Source organism: Nerophis lumbriciformis, linkage group LG25, assembly GCF_033978685.3.
Source record: "Nerophis lumbriciformis linkage group LG25, RoL_Nlum_v2.1, whole genome shotgun sequence".
Classification (NCBI taxonomy): Eukaryota; Metazoa; Chordata; class Actinopteri; order Syngnathiformes; family Syngnathidae; genus Nerophis; species Nerophis lumbriciformis.
The window spans coordinates 22,145,692-22,169,302 of record NC_084572.2 but is presented as its reverse complement, the minus strand read 5'-3'; the positions used below and the strand labels follow the sequence as shown (position 1 = coordinate 22,169,302).

Genomic DNA, 23,611 nt, shown 5'->3' with positions numbered 1-23,611 from the left:
ACGGATTAAAAAAAAAGGTATATGTGTATATATATATATATATATATATATATATATATATATATACATATATATATACATATACACATATATATATACATATACATATATATATATATATATATATATATATATATATATATATATATATATATATATATATATATAGTTGATTGGCAACACTAAATGGTCCCTAGTGTGTGAATGTGAGTGTGAATGTTGTCTGTCTATCTGTGTTGGCCCTGCGATGAGGTGGTGACTTGTCCAGGGTGTACCCCGCCTTCCGCCCGATTGTAGCTGAGATAGGCTCCAGCGCCCCCGCGACCCCGAAGGGAATAAGCGGTAGAAAATGGATGGATGGATATATATATATATATATATATATATATATATATATATATATATATATATATATATATATATATATATACAGCCCGGCCACCGGCCACATTTTTTTAACCCAATGCGGCCCACGAGTCAAAAAGTTTGGGGACCCCTGCATTAAAGAGATGTTTTGCTTATTTGTTTGTATGACATAATGAGCACAGGAACCAAACAAACCAATGTGATTATTTAATTACCCATAAAATGGAAAAGGGGAAGAATGAATTAAGCTCTGCTTCTTCCTACTCCTTTTCGGGTCATGTTGAAATGAGGAACTCGACATATGCGATGTACCATATTGTAACTGTATGCACGTTCAAATCAAACTAACACTGCAAACATTAAATAAGAGGTGTCAGAAAAGTTGAAGGACTTGTTCGACTCCAAGGGGATCACTTGTAGTTTGGATGTGAAATATAGCTTTTGCATCTTTCAGTATGCAACCCATAGTGAAAAGCATATTCATACATTACCTTTGGTGTTCCACAGGGGTCCGTATTGGGTCCCAACTTGTTTCATATTTGTGGTTTTTGCTGAGGATTTCAATACATTTTTTGTTCTGCACAAAACCAAACTCATGTTCGGAAACCTGAAAAATACAAGTTAATGCATGATTGGAAATTGATAAGACAAAGATTGAAAGAACAGGACTTTTTTTACCTTTACTTTTCTTTTTATTCCCGGTTTTGTGCACGTTCAGCGCGACACTTTAATTGTGATTAAACTGGCGCAAAAGGGCAACTATTTCACTCACAATACACACACACTTTTTTTTGTTGCTTTTTGTCCATCCAAATGTAAGCAGGCCACTTCTCGGTTCGTGGAGGATGACATATGACGACAATGTTGTCGACCACTAAAACGGCGAAAATAAAAACAAATTTTTGCTTAACAAAAAGGACAATAACATGAGCTACGCAAGCGACGATGTACATGCTATTTAAATATTCCTGTTTTCTACAAATGATGGTGAGCCAAAGCATTTATGAGGTAAATAAAAGATCTGGGGATGGAACAGCTACAGTACATCTGATCATGTATGCGTCAGTAATAGCAGTATTTCTTTTTTTTTAAACCTCAAAACATTACCAAAGAGATAAGCGCAATATCATTCCCTGCATGCAGACATACACACAGTATCATCCTGTGAATCTCTACATTGTAAATGTATGGGGGGGTTACATGAGGTTGCCATGGAAACTATTCTTCTTGGCAACACAGATGTGTATCTGTAGTTTGATTGGTCACAAGAAGCATGTGAGCCAGCGGCCCGCTGGACAACCTCACGGAACAACCTTCCGCGGAATCCACTCTACAGACCAGCCCGCCGCTTAACACGCTGAAGGATATGATTCCGTTGGCTTCTTTTTACACTTGGACTTGAAATGGAGCTCTTACACGCGGACGTTTAAATTGGCAAGAACGGAAGCTACATGACGGAGCACGTGAAGCCGCAGCACTCCTTCAGCAGGGTGAGGCCCGTTTTGGCGAAGGGAGAGGAGTTCTGCTGGGCCCTGGGTGCTACTCGCCTTGTTGGCACACCTGGAGCGGGAAAAAAAACAATGGCGGATTGTCACTGTAGCACAGCGGTTGACGTAGAGACACAAGCATCTATAGCAGTTGTTAGAATAATTGTATCTAAGTTATCACAAAACTTTGTGTTACATTGAGTTCCCGGTGAGCAGACAAAAGATGTCTTTAATCCTACCGAGCAGAAGGCTTGTAAAACTCCACTGTGTAGGATGGGAAGCAACATGAAGGTGTTCTGTTTTCTTTCATGTATTGTAATCAACAGAAAGATAGTGTCTTGACCCAAGAACTACAAAACGAAAAGAAAGCAGTGGACAGGGACCTGTTCTTTGAACTGTTTTACGACCTTTTCTGTGAACTGTTTACGACCTTTTCTTTTGAACTGTTCTGTAACCAAAGGCGATGGCTGTTTACGACCCACGTCCCTTAGAAACAGCTGTTGCCATGTAATCAGGGAAAGTCCAAATAAAACAGGCGGCGTACAATCTTTCGCCAGAGCGTGCTGGATACTGTGCAAGAGTACAGCCCAGACGTTTCTCCTCAAATTGAGCCAAATTTAATTTTGTCTTTGTTTAATTCCTTGCTTCTTGTCTCGTTTAATAGATGTCATAAGTGTTTGAACTTGACAGCAGTCATTCTCAAACTGTTGTAGTGGTACACGGGCGTCAACGAATCACTTGGGTCTTTTATTTTTCCTATATTCAAACACAGTGCTACCGTTCAAGCTGTGTTTAATGTTACAATGGCCAAAAATCAGTGGCGAGCTGTGCGTTTCCCACCTAGGCCTTCAGTGATGTCCTACTTAGTCCGACTTTAATGACTACCTGTCATAATACCATAATTTATGTCACCACATGACCACGGCTGGAGAAATACTATACAGAAACACACTTGTGCACGACTATATATTGAAACACCTCAACAGCGTACAAAACAGGCTATATTTCGGCACATTTAAAAATGTGCCGAAATATATATATATATGTGCGAAATGCATCAGCATTTAAAACATACCTTACGTGGTACTGTCAAAATTAAAATAATTGTAAAGAACATATTACCGTAAACGTGGAAAAATAAATAAATAAAATATTTGGACTTTTTCTTTGTGGGTTAAAAAAGTGATAACCTGTAGCGGTTGCTTTTGTAGACAACAGGGACTAACGTTTATTGATAATTGGCCCTCTTTCTGGGGCAAACCGAGCCTGTTGATGAGAGACGGCCTTCACCCTAACCAGGAAGGCGCCATCATTCTGCCTAGGAACATAGATTTTTGTTTGAGTCACACTTGACTAACTACACTAGAGCAAGCCCGGTCACAGGCAATTACAGAGTCTGCTAGTCCGGGTGAGGAGTCAGTTAAGATAGAACTAGCCAGCGACAGGCTGGAAAATCCTTGCACACATAGCATTTCTCCTAGAATAATAGACAACTCACATAATGTTTTTTCTGCAGTGACTGTGCCAGAAGTGGACATGCATTCTACTGAGGTGGCAAATTATGATGCGTTCAGTGTATCGCAGCACCAAGCAAACAATCTGAAAATTCCCGTCATATCAATTCCTAGATATGGTCGAAATTATTTAAAGCGCACTACGCAAAATAAACGCAACATTATTAATATTGCAACTACGGATCATTTTAACAAAAACTCCTCGAAACAGCCCACTACTTATAATATGGGCTTTTTAAACATAAGATCATTGTCTCCCAAAACGTTATTAGTTAATGAGGTCATAAGAGACAACAATCTTAACGTCATTGGTCTCAGCGAAACCTGGCTCAAACCAGATGATTTTTTTGCGCTGAATGAGGCTTCTCCTCCTAACTATATGAATGCGCATATTGCCCGTCCCCTTAAAAGGGACACTGGCTTCCTGTGCACTTAAGATGTGACTTTAAGGTTTTACTACTTACGTATAAAATACTACACAGTCTAGCTCCATCCTATATTGCTGATTGTACCATATGTCCCGGCAAGAAATCTGTGTTCAAAGAACTCCGGCTTATTAGTGATTTTCAGAGCCCAAAAAAAGTCTGTGGGCTATAGAGCGTTTTCTATTCGGGCTCCAGTACTCTGGAATCCCCTCCCGGTAACAGTTAGAGATGCTACCTCAGTAGAAGCATTTAAGTCCCATCTTAAAACTCATTTTTTACTCTAGCCTTTAAATAGACCCCCTTTTAGACCAGTTGATCTGCCGTTTCTTTTCTTTTCTGCTCTGACCCCCTCTCCCTCGTGGAGGGGGGGGGTGGGGGGGTGGGGCACAGGTTCGGTGGCCACGGATGAAGTGCTGGCTGTCCAAAGTCGGGACCCGGGGTGGACTGCTCGCCTGTGCATCGGTTGGGGACATCTCTGCGCTGCTGACCCGTCTCCGCTCGGGATGGTCTCCTGCTGGCCCCACTATGGACTGGGGCGGTATAGCTCGGTTGGTAGAGTGGCCGTGCCAGCATCCTGAGGGTTGCAGGTTTGAGCCCCGCTTCCACCATCCTAGTCACTGCCGTTGTGTCCTTGGGCAAGACACTTTAACCACCTGCTCCCAGTGCCACCCACACTGGTTTAAATGTAACTTAGATATTGGGTTTCACTATGTAAAGTGCTTTGAGTCACTAGAAAAAAGCGCTACATAAAATATAATTGATTGATGATGATAATTGACTGGACTCTCACTATTATGTTGGATCCACTATGGACTGGACTCTCACAATATTATGCTAGATCCACTCGACGTCCATTGTACCGGTCGCCCTGGGGGGGTCCCCACATCTGCGGTCCTCTCCAAGGTTTGTCAGTGTCCCATTGGGTTGAGTTTTTCCTTGCCCTGATGTGGGACCGAGGATGTTGTTGTGGCTTGTGCAGCCCTTTGAGACACTTGTGATTTAGGGCTATATAAATAAACATTGATTAATTGATCATTCAGTCTTCTCTTTGATGGAATAAACAACACACACATTTTTGTGTGTCAAAGATACTTCAAGTTGTCAATACTAGCGCAACAAACCGATGATTTCTCTGTTGGCCGGGTATGGCTCCGGTGCCCCCTCCTGCTTTTCGGAAATTACAACTTGCGATTGGATTCTCACTTGTACTAATCACGGTTTTTCAAAAAAGGTTTTTTTTTAATAACGGTAATACCAACGGTCAGGAGTTTAGCACTGTTATCATTAATACCATTTATCCTTACATCCCTACTGGAAAAGATTAATTGGATTTCTTGTGGGACAAATAGATAAAAAAAAAACAAAGTACCACTGTATATCCCCCAATAAACCAGACAAAACTTTTCTCATGTGATAATTATGTGACAAAACATTTGACATTTAAGCATCTTCTAGATTACTATTATTAGTTTTCTAGGCTAAGTACATCTAGCTTCTTACTTGCAATTAAATGCATATTTTAGAGGAAAACGAGCAACCCTTACACGTGTGTGTGTAATACCTGTTTTCTGCAGGTGTCTTGGAAATTTCGACCTCAGAAAGTCAGCCATTTCTTTATCTTCTTCCTTCTCCCTGCGTGCAGATGACGACAAAGTTAATCCCCTGGGTTTGCATTTTAAAGTCCAAAAGAAGTGTGGTTGTGTTTTCCGGCAAATGGAGACGCTACAAATTATTGCAACAAGCACCTCTGTCGTTCTTTTTACATCAAAGGCAACGATCGTTAAACCTAATACACGTGCCGGTGTTGCGGGTGCATGCTGTGTAATATGAGCGTGTGAAAAGGTTGTTATGGGGTGTCGCACAGACCGAGATCCTTATCGACACAGGATTCAGCGCCATCAAATCCTCCTACTTGCCTGTTTCCTTAATCATGGCAGTTAACTAAGCACAATGTAGTCCAAGGACACGTTAGAACACGTCGTCTCCTCGCTGTGTTTAAACGACAGCCTTGACCTATTCTTGTCATCTTCACTGCCCGTGTGCTGCGCTATAAGATGACTCACTGGATGTGAGACCATCTATCTACTAATCCATATATCCATCCATGCATCTCGTCATATGCAACAGCTCACCGGAGTCTTTCAAACTCAACATCATCCACAAGGAAATCTCTGGTTTCCACCAGTTTGTGGATTTGCTGCAGAAGTTCCTCTTCCTTTTGCCGGTCCTCCTTGGACTTGTCCTTATCTACAGCAGCAAAGACAATAAAGAATATGTATGAGCATGTTTTTTTACAGTACATGTAACAGGTAACCACATTATGGAAGGACAAATAAGCAGTTAGCTTCTGCACTCCCTTTGCAGTCCATCTCGGATTTCATAGTGTTGTACAGTATGTACATGTATATACATATACATTCACTGTACAAACATACATATACACATACTGTACATATACATTCACTGTACAAACATACATTCACTTTACAAACATACATATAGACATACTGTACATATACATTCACTGTACAAACATACATGTATACATACTGTACATATACAAGTACATATACATACATACACTCATGCACATAATCACGTTTCATCAAACATAAATTAACGTTGTTGCCCGAGGGTAAACTGGATAACACATGGCACACTGACAAAACTTAACCTATTGTTACTATAACAATCTACAAGGTTAATATAGGTTGCTTTTCTTTCTTCCCCTCCATTTTTCTGCTGTATTTTGTATCTCTATCATTACATATATGCATTGTTGCATCTGAACAACTGTATTGTTGATAATAAAGGTAAATTATTGGTATTGTTCATTATCAATAGCGCTATTCTTATTGGTATTTGTATTGCTCCATTTGTAGTGTAATAATGCGCATTGTCATTTCTGTATTATTATTTCACTAATTGCTTCTTTGTTATCACTCTTACCATCATATTTGTACATATCCTATTTGCTGATGGTGCTTTATTGTTGTTGTTATTGTTGTGTTTGCTGTTGTTGTCTCTCTGTCTTATCCCCCTCTTGTCCCCACAATTCCCCCCTCTGTATATATATATATATATATATATATATATATATATATATATATATATATATATATATATATATATATATATATATATATATATATACACAGTATATATATATACTGTATATATATATATATATGTATATACTGTGTATATATATGTACATATGTACATCTGCATATATGTCTATGTATATATATGTATATACTGTGTATATATATGTACATATGTACATCTGCATATATGTCTATGTATATATATATATATATATATATATATACATACAGTATATACATGTATAAATATATATATATATATATACAGTATATACAAACATATATATATATATATATACACATAGTATATACATATACATACATCTATATCTATATCTATATCTATATATATATATATATATATATATATATATATATATATATACACACACAGTATATACGTATATATATATACATCCATCCATCCATTTTCTACCGCTTATTCCCTTCGGGGTCGCGGGGGGCGCTGGAGCCTATCTCAGCTACAATCGGGCGGAAGGTGGGGTACACCCTGGACAAGTCGCCACCTCATCGCAGGGCCAACACAGATAGACAGACAACATTCACACTCACATTCACACACTAGGGCCAATTTAGGGTTGCCAATCAACCTATCCCCAGGTGCATGTTTTTTGTGTATATATGTATATATATATATATATATATATATATATATATATATATACAGTACAAGCCAAAAGTTTGGACACGCCTTCTCATTCAATGCGTTTTCTTTATTTTCATGACTATCTACATTGTAGATTGTCACTGAAGGCATCAAAACTATGAATGAACACATGTGGAGTTATGTTACTTAACAAAAAAAGGTGAAATAACTGAAAACATGTTTTATATTCTAGTATCTTCAAAATAGCCACCCTTTGCTCTGATTACTTTTTGGCACACTCTTGGCATTCTCTCGATTTTGACTGCTCATTTACGGTAAGCCATAAAGGTAGTGTAATCACCTGTGATTAGTCCAAATTTAAAAATGTGATAATTTAATTAAAAATATTTAACCATTTGGGAGAACTAATATAGATACAAACTCTTGCGTTTTGTTTGTGGGTTTAAATGAGGGGTAAGTGATGGTGTTGACTCCAACCTGGCAGGGACACTAATTTGTGCAGCTCCTTTTTGAGTCGAGTAATCTCCTTGCACAGCTGAATGTCATCCATCCTGCAAAAGGAGACACAGAAGACAACATTAGTCATGACGGTCAAGTATTATTTATGGTTGTGTCATGAAAATGCAGCTAGTCGGGCTCGACGGGCTGTAACTCCTGTATGTTCGATGCTACGTTTTGAAATAGGAGCTGAAAAGTTACACTTGGCCATGCAGTATTTTAAATCCAGAGTCTATCCAACTGTAATTTGACCTTGTCCGTGAGCGAAAATGCATATTTATTAGGTGGACATTCATATTTGAGGAAGGCAGTATATATATATTTGTATCTTGCAGGTGGAGCTACCCTTTATTATATCCATCTGTTGGGGGAATAAAAAAAAAGCCCATGATGTAGAATTCTCCCACTAAATGTCATCTCTATCATCTCACATGTATCTGAGCTCTGACTCCCTGCGGACCAGAACATCTCGAATCCTCTCGATCTTGAAGAGTTCGCCCTCAATATCGTCTGCAGTGAGGCTGGAGTCTGCCATGGACACCACGTCGTCCTCTAAAAGACACACAAACACGCAAACATATTTTAGAGAGTGCCCTTTTAAAATAAAAATTTGATTCGGTTAATTGTCACATCATCATCTTGTCCCCGCAATTTCCTCCCATCTTCCTTTTTTTCTCTGTCTATCCCCTCCTGCTCCAGCCCGGCTGCACCAAATGATAATATAAATCCATTTAATCAAGTCAAACACAAATAAGGCAACAAGAGAAGTATAACACACTTATTTTTTGTAAAGTAAATCTGTACAGCCGATATGGGCATCTACATCAACTATATGATTTGCCTGAGAAGCTGGACAGGACAGAAAATGAATACATAAAATAAAATAAAATAAAATAAAAAATTGTCACATCATATGCGTATAAAAAGTGTCACAATAAAAACCATGTCCAGTAATCTCTCGTTCATCGCTGGTAATTGGTTCCGGACAAGAACTGCGATTAATGAATTGTTGCAAAGTAGGAATCATTAATTATGAATTAAATATTTTCATAGCAAGAGGTAGAGCTATGAAAAGATAAACACACCATCTAAATAGATGTACGAGAACCCTCTCGACATATTTACAGTCTTTTAATCCAATATAATAATGCTGTCTGAGGCTGAGCCAATTAGTGGCCACAATACTGAACAGCGTGCTCTGATTGGTTCGTCGCATCTAGTGGCCAAAACTACTGTACTACTGATATTTCTGTCCTTTAGTCACTTGCTATGCTTGAAAATGCTTAAAGGGGAACATTATCACAATTTCAGAATGGTTAAAACCATTAAAAATCAGTTCCCAGTGGCTTATTATATTTTTCGAAGTTTTTTTCAAAATTTTACCCATCACGAATTATCCCTAAAAAAAGCTTCAAAGTGCCTGATTTTAACCACTCGTCCATTTTCCTGTGACGTCACATAGTGAAGCCAACACAAACAAACATGGCGGAAAGAACAGCAAGCTATAGCGACATTAGCTCGGATTCAGACTCGGATTTCAGTGGCTTAAGCGATTCAACAGATTACGAATGTATTGAAACGGATGGTTGTAGTGTGGAGGCAGGTAGCGAAAACGAAATTGAAGAAGAAACTGAAGCTATTGAGCCATATCGGTTTGAACCGTATGCAAGCGAAACCGACGAAAACGACACGACAGCCAGCGACACGGGAGAAAGCGAGGACGAATTCGGCGATCGCCTTCTAACCAACGATTGGTATGTGTTTGTTTGGCATTAAAGGAAACTAACAACTATGAACTAGGTTTACAGCATATGAAATACATTTGGCAACAACATGCACTTTGAGAGTGCAGACAGCCCAATTTTCATCAATTAATATATTCTGGAGACATACCCTCATCCGCGCTCTTTTCCTGAAAGCTGATCTGTCCAGTTTTGGAGTTGATGTCAGCAGGCCAGGGAGGCTAGGGTCGATAGGGGGTTTAGCTCGCTCGTCTGCGGGAACAAACTGCCGCCATTGCTTGCCATGCTACCGAGGTCCTTTGTCCCTGAATTGCTCAAACACTCCGGCAGATTCAATGGGGGTCTGGCGGAAGATTTCTTTGACTTTATCGTTGGAAATGCATCTGCTTTGAGTGTCGCAGGATATCCACACATTCTTGCCATCTCTGTCGTAGCATAGCTTTCGTCGGTAAAGTGTGCGGAACAAACGTCCAATTTCTTGCCACTTTCGCATCTTTGGGCCACTGGTGCAACTTGAATCCGTCCCTGTTCGTGTTGTTACACCCTCCGACAACACACCGACGAGGCATGATGTCTCCAAGGTACGGAAAACAGTCGAAAAAACGGAAAATAACAGAGCTGATTTGACTCGGTGTTTGAGAAAATGACGGATTGCTTCCCGATGTGACGCCACGTTGTGACGTCATCGCTCCGAGAGGGAATATTAGAAAGGCGTTTAATTCGCCAAAATTCACCCATTTAGAGTTCGGAAATCGGTTAAAAAAATGTATGGTCTTTTTTTCTGCAACATCAAGGTATATATTGACGCTTACATAGGTCTGGTGATAATGTTCCCCTTTAATTTATGACAAGAAATGGCAGAACATGATTTTTTTTTTTTAAATCCGAGGTGGGGTGGAGCCGCAATACGATTGGATCTCCACGTGTGCTTTTTTCATTTCTTGTTCTTTTCAGGCTACAGACACCATGTCTTCGCTTCAGGCGTTGTACGTTTGTCCAGCAAGTCACAGTCATAGTCAATGTAATTACATTTTCTTCCTGAGGGGAAAGAGGAGGCCCGTATTTGAGGGGCGGTGTTTGTTCATTAAGTGGTTGAGGCATTGATGGTAATCATTGGCATAGTGTCTATCAAGGTGGAGGCCAATATAGAGTATTATTACTATTGAGTAGGGGTCAATAGCTGGATGCTGGTCTGAAATGTATATATTTAAAGGGGCTGCCTAGAGAACGCCAACTTGCCACAAACATCACGGTGTAACCTCGATTTAAGAACCCTCTTTTCTATTACGAACTTTTAGATTGAGACAAATATGCCTCCATGTGCGAACCATGTCTCTGTGTACGAACGCGTCATTTCTTCATTCATTTTGTGTCACGCCTGCAGGCAAAAAGCAGGGCGCAGCGAGAAAAATCATCGAAGCAGGCTTCATACAACAGCAAGTTTGGATTGTGATGAGACCAAGATTTTCTGAAAAAAGACACCAAAGCAAACTTTCCACAGTGGATTAGAAGAGCTATTCCCATTCAGCGGCGCGTCTTTCAAGGCACACGCATGTATACACGGACCCTCCCACGGACCCTCCTCCCTTGGTCTGCACCTTACTTATTTGTCATGTCCTCCTTGCCAAAGTTATTGTAAGTGGATTTTCCTTTTTTATAAAAAGTTTATCATTGTAGCACTTCAGTTGTTAAGGGGGTTGTGATTTCTGATCATTTGTCAGGGCACCATAGTGACTTCTTTGTGTGTGTGCAGAACATACGGAAGACAACAGCTTTTTGTTGTTGATGTTTTGGCTTGTTAATAGATAGAACATTGATCCATCACCCCCTTGTTATGTTTGTTTGATATACAGTAATGTTTTTACTGTATATTGTGTTTAAAGTGTACAAACCTTCACACAAATTTTGTTGAGGCCATCATTCAAATGCACATTGTTTCTCATGGGGAAATTTGTGCTAGGCTACTTACGTTGAATATATAAAGTATATATATATATACCGTATTTTTCGGACTATAAGTCGCAGTTTTTTTCATAGTTTGGCCGGGGGTGCGACTTATACTCAGGAGCGACTTATGTGTGAAATTATTAACACATTACCGTAAAATATCAAATAATATTATTTAGCTCATTCACGTAAGAGACTAGACGTGTAAGATTTCATGGGACTTAGCGATTAGGAGTGACAGATTGTTTGGTAAACGTATAGCATGTTCTATATGTTATAGTTATTTGAATGACTCTTACCGTAATATGTTACGTTAACATACCAGGCACGTTCTCAGTTGGTTATTTTTGCGTCATATAACGTACACTTATTCAGCCTGTTGTTCACTATTTTTATTTATTTTAAATTGCCTTTCAAATGTCTATTCTTGGTGTTGGGTTTTATCAAATAAATTTCCCCCAAAAATGCGACTTATACTCCAGTGCGACTTATATATGTTTTTTTCCCTTCTTTATTATGCATTTTCGGCAGGTGCGACTTATACTCCGGGGCAACTTATACTCCAAAAAATATGGTATATATATATATATATATATATATATATATATATATATAGTCGTGGTCAAAAGTTTACATCCACTTGTAAAGAACATAATGTCATGGCTGTCTTGAGTTTCCAATAAATTCTACAACTCTTATTTTTTTGTGATAGAGTGATTGGAGCACATACCTGTTTGTCAGAAAAAACATTCAGGAAGTTTGGTTCTTTTATGAATTTATTATGGGTCTACTGAAAATGTGACCAAATCTGCGAGGTCAAAAGTATACATACAGCAATGTTAATATTTGGTTACATGTCTCTTGGCAGGTTTCACTGCAATAAGGTGCTTTTGGTAGCCATCCACAAGCTTCTGGTTGAATTTTTGACCACTCCTCTTGACAAGATTGGTGCAGTTCAGCTAAATTTGTTGGTTTTCTGACATGGACTTGTTTCTTCAGCATTATCCACACGTCAGTACTTTGGGAAGGCCATTCTAAAATCTTAATTCTTGCTTGATTTAGCCATTCCTTTACTACTTTTGACATGTGTTTGGGGTCATTGTCCTGTTGGAACACCCAACTGCGACCAAGACCCAAACAGCTCAATTTTTGTTTCATCTGACCACAGAACTTTCCTCCAGAAGGTCTTATCTGTGTCCATGTGATGTCAGATTAAACAAAAATTTAGCTGGTTGGCCATAATACCCAGCAATATGTTTGGAGGAGAAAAGGTGAGGCCTTTAATCCCAGGAACACGATTCCTACCGTCAAGCATGGTGGTGGTAGTATTATGCTCTGGGCCTGTTTTGCTGCCAATGGAACTGGTGCTTTACAGAGAGTAAATGGGACAATGAAAAAGGAGGATTACCTCCAAATTCTTCAGGACAACCTAAAATCATCAGCCCGGAGGTTGGGTCTTAGGCGCAGTTGGGTGTTCCAACGGGACAATGACCCCAAACACATGTCAAAAGTGGTAAAGGAATGGCTAAATCAGGCTAGAATTAAGCTTTTAGAATGGCCTTCCCAAAGTCCTGACTTAAACGTGTGGACAATGCTGAAGAAACAAGTCCATGTCAGAAAACCAACAAATTTAGCTGAACTGCACCAATTTTGTCAAGAGGAGTGGTCAAAAATTCAACCAGAAGCTTGTGGATGGCTACCAAAAACGCCTTATTGCAGTAAAACTTGCCAAGGGACATGAAACCAAATATTAACGTTGCTGTATGTATACCTTTGACTCAAGATGTCCGATAATAGTCTACAAGGGATACAGTCTGTAAGCACACATGATTATGCGTGCTGCTGGTCCACTAATAGTACTAACCTTTAACAGTTAATTTTACTCATTTTCATTAATTAGTCATTTCTATGTAACTGTTTTTATATTGTTTTACTTTCTTTTTTAATCAAGAAAATGTTTTTAATTTATTTATCTTATTTTATAATTTTTTTTAAAAAGTACCTTATCTTCACCATACCTGGTTGTCCAAATTAGGCATAATAATGTGTTAAATCCACGACTGCATATATCGGTTGATATCGGTATCGGTTGATATCGGTATCGGTTGATATCGGTATCGGTAATTAAAGAGTTGGACAATATCGGAATATCGGATATCGGCAAAAAGCCATTATCGGACATCCCTACTTTTGACCCAGCAGATTTGGTCAAATTTTCAGTAGACCCATAATAAATTCGTAAAAGAACCAAACTTCATGAATGTTTTTTGTGACCAACAAGTATGTGCTCCAATCACTCTATCACAAAAAAATAAGAGTTGTAGAAATTATTGCAAACTCAAGACAGCCATGACATTATGTTCTTTACAAGTGTATGTACACTTTTGACCATGACTGTATATATATATATATATATATTATATAATTTTTTTTTATGCGCCGCGGACGTGGAAGTACTTGAATTGATATGCAGCGAAGCCTGCTTTTTAAAAGTTAATATCGCCGGCAATTACCTTGATTTAATCGTGGCAGCCAAAATCGTGACTAAAAATCAATTAATTGTGCAGCCCTAGTATATTATACATTGTATGTTCTATCATGTGTTTCTCTCATTCCGTTTAACACGCAAACTCCATCTGGTTTTAATCATGCTCATATAAAACTGAGCTCTATGCCATGGCACTTCAATTAGCGATGTAATTATTAGCTAAAAATGTTATGCATTTAAATGAACTTTGCAGGGAAATTGAGAAAATGGGTGGGGAATGTACACTACACTTTGAATGGATGGCAGTACACAGAGATGAAAATGAAAACATGGACAAACAATTTAAAAATGGATAGTTCGAGTAAAATGTGGACAGTACCACACACACACTTGACAAAGAAACACCTGTGGATGCTTGACATTTGCAGTGCTGACTACAGACATGCATGGTTGGCTATAGTGCATGCTACTAATAACAGGTAAAGCAAACTATGTATTATTTGCTGGTGTATCAGGACCATATATGCATAATAATGTAATTATGACTCACTATCATCAATCATGAACCTATACAGTAGAAGTCGTTATTTCTACAAGAACATTAACAGCATGTGAATTAGTTACGGTATATAACCTGCTTTGTTGTTGTCTCTGCTCCACGGCGTGCGCTCCAGGGATCCATACTGATGGAAAGATTCTCTCTTCATCTCCATCATTCCGGCTGCTGCTCTCTCCACCAGCTCCTCCTCTCTGTGCAGGGTGCAGATGCAGAAAAGCAGGAACCCCACAAGAAAACCAATTAAAAGAGAAATATCACATCAAAACAACAAAAAGTGTGATGCGGTATTCCAGTGAGTCATTGCCAGACAGCCACCGACCTGCAGAGGTACGAGGGCGAGATCCTCTCCGCATGCTCTGGACAGAAAACTCCTTGTCAATCAAGCTGGTCACGGCACCGGAGAAATGCTGCTATCTGGTGGTCGTTACACGCCACTGCAAGGAAGCAAAGGGAACTACACAAGAAAACCGATTTACAAAACACTATTATTTATTTACATAATTACAATTAGATTTACAGGGGTATCCAATTTTTTTTTTTTTACGACAAACTGCATGAAAATAATGTGCAAAATAGATCACGAGTTATACATTTGTGTATATTTTTGTCCCGCACGATTAACAACACTTGTCATGATCAAAATGCAAACTTCCCTGGGAACATAACGCACTGATTCTGACGCTATATGAAACACAAGTGGCTGAGAGAAGAGATGCAATCACATCTTTCATGAATAACAAGCGAGTAGTGTCAGTCTATCATCAAAAGGCCCTCCAAAACAAAAGACTGCATGATGATATGCAGGCAAGAATGGCGTATTTGTGTACACACAGCTGCTCTCAGACCATGCCGACAGTTTTGGTAGACGCACACACACACACACACACACACACACACACACACACACACACACACACACACACACACACACACACACACACACACACACACACACACACACTGGTTATCATTTGGAATGGGGACCAATTGGGGACCACCCTTTCTACAGGTTGTGGAGGCATAAAAAAAATGAGGTCAAATGGCCACTGCCCAGTTAGCTCATACACGTCTTTAAATCTCTGGATTGATGAAGTAATGTGCTGATCATTCTTACTGGGAACCCTGGGAAAAAAAGAGTTAATATGGTTCATGGGCACCAAATTTAAATAATTTTGCATAATTCACACAAATGTGTACGTGACTACTGAGGACCATTTAAAAAAAAAAAAAGTTCAAATTAAATATGACATGATCCTGTCCTCTGATAGGAAGTTTCACCACTTAAATGTTAAAGCAAATCCTGCATCATCTGTGACATTACTGATAACTGCTATTTAGCAGTAATGAAGTTGTCTGCAACTCCAACTACCATATATAGGAGGATGGAAAATTCTGAATGTGAATCATACTTTAAGGTAATAATGTAAAAATGTAATAAAAATCACTTAGGCATCGTCAGAATGGATCTGACTATCATTTAAAAAGGTTTCCCTTTAGGGGACCTGTTTTTTTGTCCCCATACCGTCAGAGGTCCCCTAAAGATGACTGTGTAAACAGAGCGATGTCCCCATTAAAGGCCTGCTGAAACCCACTACTACCGACCACGCAGTTTGATAGTTTATGTATCAATGATGAAATCTTAACATTGCAACACATGCCAATACGGCCGGGTTAGCTTACTAAAGTGCAATTTTAAATTTTGCGCGAAATATCCTGCTGAAAATGTCTCGGTATGATGACGTTAGCACGTGACGTCGCGGATTGTAGAGGACATTTTGGGACAGCATGGTGGCCAGTTATTAAGTCGTCTGTTTTCATCGCAAAATTCCACAGTATTCTGGACATCTGTGTTGGTGAATCTTTTGCAATTTGTTCAATGAACAATGGAGACAGCAAAGAAGCAAAGAAGAAAGCTGTAGGTGGGAAGCGGCGTATTGCGGCCGACTTCAGCAACACAAACACGGCCGGTGTTTCATTGTTTACATTCCCGAAAGATGACAGTCAAGCTATACCATTGGCCTGTGGAGAACTGGGCTGGGACAACAGAGACTCTTACCAGGAGGACTTTCAGTTGGATACGCAGACACGATACCGTGAGTAAGCATGCAGCTGCGGCTTCCAAACATTTGATCGCTTGCCCGTACGTGCGTAACTTTGGGGACTTTGGGGAAATATATGTGCTGTATGAACTTTGGGGAGGTGAACGGTACTTTGGGCTGTGGGATTGAGTGTGTTGTGCAGGTGTTTGAGTTGTATTGGCGGGTTATATGGACGGGAGGGGGAGGTGTTTGTTATGCGGGATTAATTTGTGGCATATTAAATATAAGCCTGGTTGTGTTGTGGCTAATAGAGTATATACAGGTAAAAGCCAGTAAATTAGAATATTTTGAAAAACTTGATTTATTTCAGTAATTGCATTCAAAAGGTGTAACTTGTACATTATATTTATTCATTGCACACAGACTGATGCATTCAAATGTTTATTTCATTTAATTTTGATGATTTGAAGTGGCAACAAATGAAAATCCAAAATTCCGTGTGTCACAAAATTAGAATATTACTTAAGGCTAATACAAAAAAGGGATTTTTAGAAATGTTGGCCAACTGAAAAGTATGAAAATGAAAAATATGAGCATGTACAATACTCAATACTTGGTTGGAGCTCCTTTTGCCTCAATTACTGCGTTAATGCGGCGTGGCATGGAGTCAATGAGTTTCTGGCACTGCTCAGGTGTTATGAGAGCCCAGGTTGCTCTGATAGTGGCCTTCAACTCTTCTGCGTTTTTGGGTCTGGCATTCTGCATCTTCCTTTTCACAATACCCCACAGATTTTCTATGGGGCTAAGGTCAGGGGAGTTGGCGGGCCAATTTAGAACAGAAATACCATGGTCTGTAAACCAGGCACGGGTAGATTTTGCGCTGTGTGCAGGCGCCAAGTCCTGTTGGAACTTGAAATCTCCATCTCCATAGAGCAGGTCAGCAGCAGGAAGCATGAAGTGCTCTAAAACTTGCTGGTAGACGGCTGCGTTGACCCTGGATCTCAGGAAACAGAGTGGACCGACACCAGCAGATGACATGGCACCCCAAACCATCACTGATGGTGGAAACTTTACACTAGACTTCAGGCAACGTGGATCCTGTGCCTCTCCTGTCTTCCTCCAGACTCTGGGACCTCGATTTCCAAAGGAAATGCAAAATTTGCTTTCGTCAGAAAACATGACTTTGGACCACTCAGCAGCAGTCCAGCTGGTGTCGGTCCACTCTGTTTCCTGAGATCCAGGGTCAACGCAGCCGTCTACCAGCAAGTTTTAGAGCACTTCATGCTTCCTGCTGCTGACCTGCTCTATGGAGATGGAGATTTCAAGTTCCAACAGGACTTGGCGCCTGCACACAGCGCAAAATCTACCCGTGCCTGGTTTACGGACCATGGTATTTCTGTTCTAAATTGGCCCGCCAACTCCCCTGACCTTAGCCCCATAGAAAATCTGTGGGGTATTGTGAAAAGGAAGATGCAGAATGCCAGACCCAAAAACGCAGAAGAGTTGAAGGCCACTATCAGAGCAACCTGGGCTCTCATAACACCTGACCAGTGCCAGAAACTCATCGACTCCATGCCACGCCGCATTAACGCAGTAATTGAGGCAAAAGGAGCTCCAACCAAGTATATAGTATTTATATATTATTTATATATATTTATTTATCAAAATATGCACCTTATTGCTTTTTTATCCTGCACTACGACATTTCGTTCTTATCTGTGCTGTAAAGTTCAAATTTGAATGACAATAAAAAGAAAGTCTAAGTCTTTACCAGAATAATGATCTTTTGTAAGGTTTGCAAAGACGCAAGTTATTTGTTTTTTTTACTCAATATGACAGTATAACTGTCATACTAAATATGAAAGTTGTAAAAACATAACTCCAAAACCAAACAAGCAATCCGTCTAAAAATGCATGTAATATTCAATCTATGTGAGTTTTACCAGAATCAGGTATTTTGGTAAGGTTTACAATTACAAAAATTAGGTTTTACTCATGACAGTATACCTGCCACATTCAATTTGACATTTATTTAAACATAACTCCTAAACCACACATGCACAATGGCTAATAATACCTGGGGAAATGTCTCTTTGTGAGTTTTACTAGAAAAAATATATCGTGTAAGGTTTGTAAAGACACAAGTTAGTTTTTTTTACTCAATATAACAGTATAGCTGTAAATAAATAAATAAATAAATGGGTTGTACTTGTACAGCGCTTTTCTACCTTCAAGGTACTCAAAGCGCTTTGACACTACTTCCACATTTACCCATTCACACACTGATGGAGGGAGCTGCCATGCAAGGCGCTAACCAGCACCCATCAGGAGCAAGGGTGAAGTGTCTTGTTCAGGACACAACGGACATGACGAGGTTGGTACTAGGTAAGGTTTGCAAATACAAAATTTAGGTTTTACTCACTATGACAGTTATTTAAACATAAATCCTAAACAACAAATGCAAATAGCTAATAATGCTTGGAGAACTGTATCTTTGTTATAGAGAGCCTGCTGACCAACAGCATCTCTGTCTGGACTGGAGCCTGCAGTGCCTGATCAGACTGGAAGTCTCTCCAGAGAGTGGTGAGGACCGCGGAAAAGATCTTCAGGAATCCTCTTCCTCTTATCCAGGAGATCGCAAAAAGCGCTGCCTGACCAGGGCTCAAAAAATTTGCAAAGACTCCTCCCACCCCCACCAAGGACTGTTTTCACTGCTGGACTCTAGAAAGAGGTTCCGCAGACTCCGAAGCAGAACCTCCAGCTTCTTCCCTCAGGCCGTAAGACTCTTGAACGCATTATAATTAAATTATCCCCTCAACTCCCCTCAAAATGGATTAACTCGCTGGAATAAACAAAAAACAATATAACATACACCCATAAACGTGGGCGCATGTGGAAAAAGTGCAATATATTTATCTGCACAGTAATCTTTTTATTTATTTATATATATTTAAGTATATTTATTTATTTTATATATATATTTATATATTATTTTTATTTATTTATTTATTTATAAATGCACCTTATTGCTTTTTTATCCTGCACTACCATGAGCTTATGTAACGAAATTGTGTTATCTATGCTGTAAAGTTCAAATTTGAATGACAATAAAAAGAAAGTCTAAGTCTTTACCAGAATAATGATCTTTTGTAAGGTTTGCAAAGACGCAAGTTATTTGTTTTTTTTACTCAATATGACAGTATAACTGTCATACTAAATATGAAAGTTGTAAAAACATAACTCCAAAACCAAACAAGCAATCCGTCTACAAATGCATGTAATATTCAATCTATGTGAGTTTTACCAGAATCAGGTATTTTGGTAAGGTTTACAATTACAAAAATTAGGTTTTACTCCTGACAGTATACCTGCCACATTCAATTTGACATTTATTTAAACATAACTCCTAAACCACACATGCACAATGGCTAATAATACCTGGGGAAATGTCTCTTTGTGAGTTTTACTAGAAAAAATATATTGTGTAAGGTTTGTAAAGACACAAGTTAGTTTTTTTTACTCAATATAACAGTATAGCTGTCATACCATATATAAATAAATAAATGGGTTGTACTTGTATAGCGCTTTTCTACCTTCAAGGTACTCAAAGCGCTTTGACACTACTTCCACATTTACCCATTCACACACTGATGGAGGGAGCTGCCATGCAAGGCGCTAACCAGCACCCATCAGGAGCAAGGGTGAAGTGTCTTGCTCAGGACACAACGGACATGACGAGGTTGGTACTAGGTGGGGATTGAACCAGGGACCCTCGGGTCTCGCACGGACATTCTTCCACTGCGCCAAACATTACTCCAAAACCAAATATGTATTATGTCTAAAAATGCCTGTAATATTGTATCTGTGTGAGTTTTACTAGAATAAGTTGTTTTTTTAAGGTTTTCAAATACCAAAATTAGGTTTTTTTTACTTTGACAGTTATTTAAACATAACTCCTAAACAACAAATGCAAAATAATGCTTGGAGAGATGTATCGTTGTTATAGCGAGCCTGCTGACCAACAGCATCTCTGTCTGGACTGGAGCCTGCAGTGCCTCAGACTGGAAGTATCTCCAGAGAGTGGTGAGGACGGCGGAAAAGATCATCAGGACTCCTCTTCCTCCTATCCAGGAGATCGCAAAAAGTGCTGCCTGACCAGGGCTCAGAAAATTTGCAAAGACTCCTCCCACCCCCACCAAGGACAGTTTTCACTGCTGGACTCTAGAAAGAGGTTCCGCAGCCTCCGAAGCAGAACCTCCAGCTTCTGTAGCAGCTTCTTCCCTCAGGCCGTAAGACTCTTGAACGCATCATAATTAAATTATCTCAACTCCCCTCAAAATGAATTGACTCGCTGGAATGAAATAAACAATATAACATACACCCATAAACGTGGGCGCATGTGGAAAAAGTGCAATATATTTATCTGCACAGTAATCTATTTATCTATTTATATCTATGTATATATATTTATTTATTATATATATGTATATATATATATATATATATATATATAGTATTTATATATTATTTATATATATTTATTTATCAAAATATGCACCTTATTGCTTTTTTATCCTGCACTACGACATTTCGTTCTTATCTGTGCTGTAAAGTTCAAATTTGAATGACAATAAAAAGAAAGTCTAAGTCTTTACCAGAATAATGATCTTTTGTAAGGTTTGCAAAGACGCAAGTTATTTGTTTTTTTTACTCAATATGACAGTATAACTGTCATACTAAATATGAAAGTTGTAAAAACATAACTCCAAAACCAAACAAGCAATCCGTCTAAAAATGCATGTAATATTCAATCTATGTGAGTTTTACCAGAATCAGGTATTTTGGTAAGGTTTACAATTACAAAAATTAGGTTTTACTCATGACAGTATACCTGCCACATTCAATTTGACATTTATTTAAACATAACTCCTAAACCACACATGCACAATGGCTAATAATACCTGGGGAAATGTCTCTTTGTGAGTTTTACTAGAAAAAATATATTGTGTAAGGTTTGTAAAGACACAAGTTAGTTTTTTTTACTCAATATAACAGTATAGCTGTAAATAAATAAATAAATAAATGGGTTGTACTTGTACAGCGCTTTTCTACCTTCAAGGTACTCAAAGCGCTTTGACACTACTTCCACATTTACCCATTCACACACTGATGGAGGGAGCTGCCATGCAAGGCGCTAACCAGCACCCATCAGGAGCAAGGGTGAAGTGTCTTGTTCAGGACACAACGGACATGACGAGGTTGGTACTAGGTGGGGATTGAACCTGGGACCCTCGGGTCGCGCACGGCCATTCTTCCACTGCGCCAAACATTACTCCAAAACCAATGTCTAAAAATGCCTGTAATATTGTATCTGTGTGAGTTTTACTAGAATCAGTTGTTTTTGTAAGGTTTTCAAATACCAAAATTAGGTTTTATTTACTTTGACTGTTATTTAAACATAACTCCTAAACAACAAATGCAAAATAGCTAATAATGCTTGGAGAGATGTATCGTTGTTATAGCGAGCCTGCTGACCAACAGTATCTCTGTCTGGACTGGAGCCTGCAGTGCCTCAGACTGGAAGTATCTCCAGAGAGTGGTGAGGACGGCGGAAAAGATCATCAGGACTCCTCTTCCTCCTATCCAGGAGATCGCAAAAAGTGCTGCCTCACCAGGGCTCAGAAAATTTGCAAAGACTCCTCCCACCCCCACCAAGGACAGTTTTCACTGCTGGACTCTAGAAAGAGGTTCCGCAGCCTCCGAAGCAGAACCTCCAGCTTCTGTAGCAGCTTCTTCCCTCAGGCCGTAAGACTCTTGAACGCATCATAATTAAATTATCTCCTCAACTCCCCTCAAAATGAATTAACTCGCTGGAATGAAATAAACAATATAACATACACCCATAAACGTGGGCGCATGTGAAAAAAGTGCAATATATTTATCTGCACAGTAATCTATTTATCTATTTATATATATTTATATATATTTATTTATTATATATATATATGTATATATGTATATATATATACATATATATATATATATATATATATATATATATATATATATATATATATAGTATTTATATATTATTTATATATATTTATTTATCGAAATATGCACCTTATTGCTTTTTTATCCTGCACTACGACATTTCGTTCTTATCTGTGCTGTAAAGTTCAAATTTGAATGACAATAAAAACAAAGTCTAAGTCTAAGTCTTTACTAGATTAACGATCTTTTGTAAGGTTTGCAAAGACACAAGTTAGGTTTTTTTTTACTCAATGGTAATATACAGTATAACTGTCATACTAAATATGAAAGTTGTATAATCAAAACTCCAAAACCAAACATGCAATCCGTCTAAAAATGCATGTATTAATGAATCTATGTGAGTTTTACCAGAATCAGGTATTTTGGTAAGGTTTACAATTACAAAATTTAGGTTTCACTCATAATGACAGTATAACTGCCACATTCAATTTGACATCTATTTAAACATAACTCCTAAACCACAAATGCACAATGGCTATTAATGCCTGGAGAAATGTCTCTTTGTGAGTTTTACTGGAAAAAAAATATTTCGTAATGTTTGTACCGACACAAGTGCGTTTTTTTTACTCAATATGACAGTGTTACTGTCATACTAAATATGGAAGTTATATAAACATAACTCCAAAACCAAACATGCATTATCTCTAAAAATGCCTGTAATTTTGTATCCATGTGAGTTTTACTAGAATCAGTTGTTTTTGTAAGGTTTGCAAATACAAAATATGGGTTTTACTCACAGTATACTGTCACACTCAAT

The 23,611-nt window shown here is 38.7% G+C and overlaps 1 protein-coding gene across 1 annotated transcript; it reads right to left on the bottom strand.

Moving 5' to 3' along the window:
• Positions 1-1,050: 1,050 nt before the first annotated feature.
• LOC133622011 (bMERB domain-containing protein 1-like) lies at positions 1,051-15,230 on the bottom strand. The gene is made up of 7 exons (XM_061984530.1): positions 15,081-15,230; positions 14,837-14,952; positions 8,457-8,577; positions 8,005-8,078; positions 5,925-6,039; positions 5,354-5,424; positions 1,051-1,926 (listed from the first exon to the last, which is right to left on the bottom strand). Exons 2-7 carry the CDS (start codon positions 14,916-14,918, stop codon positions 1,814-1,816), a joined length of 576 nt encoding a protein of 191 aa, XP_061840514.1. The 5' UTR covers positions 14,919-14,952; positions 15,081-15,230; the 3' UTR covers positions 1,051-1,813.
• Positions 15,231-23,611: the final 8,381 nt, after the last annotated feature.